At 57.4% G+C, this 6,000-nt stretch overlaps 1 protein-coding gene across 3 annotated transcripts in view; it reads left to right on the top strand.

Moving 5' to 3' along the window:
* The first annotated feature begins 247 nt into the window (after positions 1-247).
* Positions 248-6,000, top strand: part of LOC136577272 (signal transducer and activator of transcription 1-alpha/beta-like) — a 145,065-nt gene continuing 139,312 nt past the window's right edge. Inside the window, exons 1-2 of one of the 3 annotated variants that reach the window (XM_066577117.1) lie at positions 248-317; positions 2,761-2,889. In XM_066577117.1, coding sequence (XP_066433214.1) covers positions 2,762-2,889 — 128 coding nt within the window. In that variant the 5' untranslated portion in view covers positions 248-317; position 2,761. Of the gene's footprint in view, positions 318-2,077; positions 2,890-6,000 lie in introns of those variants that run through there. The other 2 variants (XM_066577118.1, XM_066577119.1) reach the window with 2 other exon arrangements.

Raw genomic sequence — 6,000 nt, 5'->3', positions numbered from 1 at the left:
CGGTCCCCCGCCGCCGTGTCTGGACCCCACAGCACGGTACCGGCCCCCCGCCGCCCGTCATGACTTTATATCACCGGCCCCACCCTGCCCGTCAGCAGCGGAGGGCCGGCGGCTGCTGTGCGGTGATTGGCTGCTCGGGGAGGACGGCCTCCGTCTGATTGGCTCTCCCGCCCGTCCGTCAGCGATCACTTTCGGTTTCTATCCCCATAAGTAGACTCCACTTTCTGTACAGAACAAAACTTACCGACCGTCAGAGGAGCTCAGCGGCAGTCAGCAGGTAGGTGCGCGGCGGCCCGGAGCTCAGCGGCAGTCAGCAGGTAGGTGCGCGGCGTCCCGTCCTCGGCGGTTTTCTCTGTGGGTGGTCCTGTGTCTTGGACGGTGGTGGTGGGTCCTTGGCCGTTCTCCCTGTGCGTGGTTCTTTGTGGTGGTGGGTCCTCGGCCGTTCTCCCTGTGGGTGGCCCTTTGTGGTGGTGGTGGATCCTCGGCCGTTCTCCCTGTGGGTGGCCCTTTGTGGTGGTGGTGGGTCCTCGGCCGTTCTCCCTGTGGGTGGCCCTTTGTGGTGGTGGCGGGTCCTCGGCCGTTCTCCCTGTGGGTGGCCCTTTGTGGTGGTGGCGGGTCCTCGGCCGTTCTCCCTGTGGGTGGCCCTTTGTGGTGGTGGTGGGTCCTCGGCCGTTCTCCCTGTGGGTGGCCCTTTGTGGTGGTGGTGGGTCCTCGGCCGTTTTCCCTGTGGGTGGACCTGTGTCGTGGACGGTGGTGGATCCTCGGTTGTTCTTCCTGTGTCGTGGACGGTGGTAGTGGGTCCTCAGCCGTTCTCCCTGTGGGTGGTTCTTTGTGGTGGTGGTGGGTCCTCTGCCGTTCTCCCTATGGGTGATCCTGTTTCGTAGACATTGGTGGTGGTGGGTCCTCGACTGTTCTCCCTGTGGGTGGTCTTTTGTGGTGGTGGTGGGTCCTCGGCAATTCTCCCTGTGGGTGGTCCTTTGTGGTGGTGGTTGGTCCTCGGCCGTTCTCCCTGTGGGTGGTCCTTTGTGGTGGTGGTGGGTCCTCGGCCGTTCTCCCTGTGGGTGGTCTGTGGTGGTCGGTCCTCGGCCGTTCTCCCTGTGGGTGGTCCTTTGTGGTGGTGGTGGTGGGTCCTCGGCCGTTCTCCCTGTGGGTGGTCCTTTGTGGTGGTGGTGGTGGTGGGTCCTCGGCCGTTCTCCCTGTGGGTGGTCCTTTGTGGTGGTGGTGGTGGGTCCTCGGCCGTTCTCCCTGTGGGTGGTCCTTTGTGGTGGTGGTGGTGGGTCCTCGGCCGTTCTCCCTGTGGGTGGTCCTTTGTGGTGGTGGTGGTGGGTCCTCGGCCGTTCTCCCTGTGGGTGGTCCTTTGTGGTGGTGGTGGTGGGTCCTCGGCTGTTCTCCCTGTGGGTGGTCCTTTGTGGTGGTGGTGGTGGGTCCTCGGCCGTTCTCCCTGTGGCTGGTCTCTGGTGGTGGTGGGTCCTCGGCCGTTCTCCCTGTGGCTGGTCTCTGGTGGTGGTGGGTCCTCGGCCGTTCTCCCTGTGGGTGGTCCTTTGTGGTGGTGGTGGTAGGTCCTCGGCCGTTCTCCCTGTGGGTGGTCCTTTGTGGTGGTGGTGGTAGGTCCTCGGCCGTTCTCCCTGTGGGTGGTCCTTTGTGGTGGTGGTGGTAGGTCCTCGGCCGTTCTCCCTGTGGGTGGTCCTTGGTGGTGGTGGTGGTAGGTCCTCGGCTGTTCTCCCTGTGGGTGGTCCTTGGTGGTGGTGGTGGTAGGTCCTCGGCTGTTCTCCCTGTGGGTGGTCATTTGTGGTGGTGGTGGTAGGTTCTCGGCCGTTCTACCCGACGGTGGTCCTTTGTGGTGGTGGTGGTGGGTCCTCGGCCGTTCTCCCCGACGGTGGTCCTTTGTGGTGGTGGTGGTGGGTCCTCGGCCGTTCTCCCCGACGGTGGTCCTTTGTGGTGGTGGGTCCTCGGCCGTTATCCCCGACGGTGATCCTTTGTGGTGGTGGTGGTGGGTCCTCGGCCGTTCTCCCTGACGGTGGTCCTTTGTGGTGGTGGTGGTGGATCCTCGGCCGTTCTCCCCGACGGTGGTCCTTTGTGGTGGTGGTGGTGGGTCCTCGGCCGTTCTCCCCGACGGTGGTCCTTTGTGGTGGTGGGTCCTCGGCCGTTCTCCCCGACGGTGGTCCTTTGTGGTGGTGGTGGTGGTGGGTCCTCGGCCGTTCTCCCCGACGGTGGTCCTTTGTGGTGGTGGTGGTGGGTCCTCGGCCGTTCTCCCTGTCGGTGGTCCTTTGTGGTGGTGGTGGTGGATCCTTCGCCGTTCTCCCTGTGGGGGGTCCTTTGTGGTGGTGGTGGGTCCTAGGCCGTTCTCTCTGTGGTCCTGTGTTGTGGACGGTGGGTCCTCAGCTGTTCTCCCTGTGGGTGGTCCTGTGTCATGGACGGTGGTGGTGGGTCCTCGACCGTTCTCTCTGTGAGTGGTCCTGTGTCTTCGTGGTGGTGGGTCCTTGGCCGTTCTTCCTGTGTCGTGGACGGTGGTGGATCACAGCCACCGTCCATTGGTAAACCAATCACAGCCATTCATCGAGCATTGGCTGTGATTGGCTAAACGTCTGCCAATCACAGCCAGCGCATCCAGGAGGCGGGGATTTTTCAATCTCCGGCCAGAAGATGAAGAGGAGAAACAGTGGTGGGACCCGGGGAGAAGCTGCAATAAAGGTCACCAATAGGAAGTACAAGTCCCCCGGAGACTGCTGTCTTATAAGTGTTTTGTGCTTCCGTCTTCAGGATGGCTCAGTGGTACGAACTGCAGCAGATTGACACCAAGTTCCTGGAACAAGTCCACCAGCTGTATGACGACAGCTTCCCCATGGAGATCCGTCAGTACCTGGCGCAGTGGCTGGAAGGGCAAGACTGGTGAGTGTAATGTGATGCCCTAGAGAGGGCTGGTGGGGGTCTGTGGAGGGGAGTCTCTTATTGCAGGACTGTTAGCTGTTGTACCGCCATCCGTCTCTATACGTGCTCTTCGGACGCTCACATCCAGTTTTGCCTCCTCTGAGGTGTGGTCACACATGGCGCTCGTGTCTATTGCTGCCAGTAGAAAATTGGGGCATAACAATGAAATTTTGCTGTGATTTTTTTTTTTTTTTCCCCCAGTAGTCTTTGCACAAAAAAGTGCCCTGACTGCTGTGCCTGAAGCAACCTTTCAAGCTGTCCAGTACATGACCTGGTGCAATAAATGGTACTATTATAAAAAAAAAAACTTTTTCCACAAAAAATACGCCCTTATTCGGCTATGTCAACGAAAAAAAAAAAGATGGCTCTTGAAAAGTGAGGATGAAAAAAGTGAAACCGCAAACCCCAAAGATATCGGCTTCAGATCCACATTGGTAAGACGGGATATGGAGTTGGCAGCGCCCGGTGTGAGCGAGGTCCTGCGCGGCCCACAATGCACCTTCCTGGCATTAGGCATGTCTTCCATCCACCATGCGGGGCTAACATATACCAGACATTATAGTGTCAGCTACTTTTCTGTTCGTTGGTATGGAGAGGCGTCACCCGCAGTACGGTAGAGATTGAATGGATGGGTGGCCCTGCCCCAGTCATTACCGTCCCACTGAGGATGGATGAAGCTTGACAGCTAGATGCTCCATTCTAGATGATCCTTCTCCCTGCAGGGGGTGCTGTAAGCCTGCAGTAAGGACAGGGGGACTTGGGACCCCCATTCTCAGGATCGGTTAGGGTCTCGGCGGGGAGATCCCCACCAGTCAGACCTTAAACACCTGTCCCATATCAATTTTAGGATTAACCCTTTAAGGCCTCATGTCCACGGGGAAAATCAGGCCCGCCATGGATTCTACATGCAGAACCCCGCAGCGGGTCCCTCCTTTCCCGCGAACATGAGGCCTAAAAATAAGATTTACTCACCTGTCCGGACGCTGCGGATCTGCTCTCCGTCGCGGCCGGATCTTCTTTCTTCAGCCTGGCGGATTTGCTCGGCACGCCGGCAGCGTGCTGCGCGCATGCACCGTGCACTCCTTCTTGTTTTTGAACCCCTGCTCTCCCGCGCCGGAGAGCAGGAATTCAGCTGCAGGTGTGCCGCGGATCCGGACGGCTTCCATAGGCTTCAATAGAAGTCTGCGGGAGACCCGCACTAAAATGGAGCATGCTGTGGGTGTTTTCCCGCACACACAATCCGCACCTCAGGGAAAAATGACATCCGCAGGTATTTAATTACCTGCGGGTGTCCAATGCATCCCTATAGGGCGCGGATCACGCTGCGGGTGGAACGCTGCGGATTTTAAATGTTATTTTACTGGTGGACATGAAGCCTGAGGGTACGGCAATAGTGCAGACTCCGCAGCAGTAAATCTGCACTACGATGCATGTGACTCGCACATTACAATCTGCACCGATGCTGGGGATTGTGTCACGGTGTTTGATGCAGAGATTATGTGGGTTTTAGTGTAGGTTGTCCGCTGCAGTAAATGTGCGCCATTTCCACTTCGTGGACGTACCTTCCGCACATCTCTCGTCTGTGCGGACTGCAGACACGGCCTTCCATATAGTTTGTGGCCACGAGTCTTATGTCCTTCATTTGTAAACTGATGTGTAGACCTGACTGATCGGCTGTCGCTGCGGGGACGCGACTGATCGGCTGTCGCTGCGGGGACGCGACTGATCGGCTGTCGCTGCGGGGACGCGACTGATCGGCTGCGGGGACGCGACTGATCGGCTGCAGGGACGCGGCTGATCGGCTGCGGGGACGCGGCTGATCGGCTGCGGGGACGCGGCTGATCGGCTGCGGGGACGCGGCTGATCGGCTGCGGGGACGCGGCTGATCGGCTGTCGCTGCGGGGACGCGGCTGATCGGCTGCCGCCGCAGTCTGTGGAGTCTTTTCTGATATTGTAGTATTGGCTAATTAACCCCTTATCTGATAGATATACTGATGCTAAGATCGGGGCCACCGCTTGCACCAAGGGAGCTGGAGGTGATGACTTTTCTGCTTGAAGTGATTCACTTTCCCTTTTCTATCCGGCCTACCAGATGGGGAAGATGACTTGTTTCAGCTGCTGGATGGGACACCTAGACCCTTTTTTGGCTCCTCGCTTTTTCAGTTCATCCCCACCCCCCTTTCCCGAACTTTACACAAACACTCCATCCATGGTGTTCCAGATGATAATGGGGTCCCTTTGGTGCTCCACATGGTAAACGTACCCTCTTGTGTGCCCCACAAAGTGTTAGTGCCTCCTTTAAGTCCCCCTACAGAAAGTGTCCTCATTGTGCCCACATGTAGCAATTAGAAAAACAAAAGTACAATAATCAGACCCTCGCCCGGCCTTGTTTCTGCGACCAGCAGCCAGATTCTCTTTCTGTAACCTGAAGTCCAGCGTAGACAGAGCGCTGCTGGGGTATTGCACCACCGGCTGCTCCCGCGCCAGAACCAGGCTCTCTACAACACCTGAGCTTTCACCCCTGTGCCCACAGTCGTTGTGCCCCGGCTTTGAGTCCCTCTTACTGCAGACGGGTTTCATTTGACAACGGGCAGCAAATTAGAAGGGAGGGGGACCCCTAGTGGCAGAGCTTAGTAATGAGAATCAAGGCAAAAACTTGAGTATGATCACAACTTATGAGTACACCTTTATCTTATGGTAACCCATTAACACCGCAGTGTCTGACAGGACCGACCACTTATTCTTCCTGTGTCACAATTCAAGAGTCCTAACTTTTATTTTTCAGTCAATATAGCCATGTAGGGACTGGGTACTAATAAACAGATGCTCATGGCAGAGCTGGGGGGTCTTTGTTCATACCCCAGTGGCCATAGTAAAGCATGGGCCCCCCCCTGTTGGTGTTGTGGGAGGACTCATGGGCTAGAAAATAGCGCCCCCTTCCCTCTGCCTCTATTAACTTCCATGAATCACATGGATGCTAGGACTGCAGCATCTAAGCGGGGAAAACAATTGGAGATTGTCATTTTTGGTTTCTAATCGGTCCATGGTGCCCAAGGCTATTAGTACCAGCAT

This window comes from Eleutherodactylus coqui, chromosome 8 (genome assembly GCF_035609145.1).
Source record: "Eleutherodactylus coqui strain aEleCoq1 chromosome 8, aEleCoq1.hap1, whole genome shotgun sequence".
In the NCBI taxonomy this organism is placed as follows: domain Eukaryota; kingdom Metazoa; phylum Chordata; class Amphibia; order Anura; family Eleutherodactylidae; genus Eleutherodactylus; species Eleutherodactylus coqui.
Note: the sequence above shows the minus strand (reverse complement) of the source record. Positions and strands in the feature narration are given on the sequence as shown.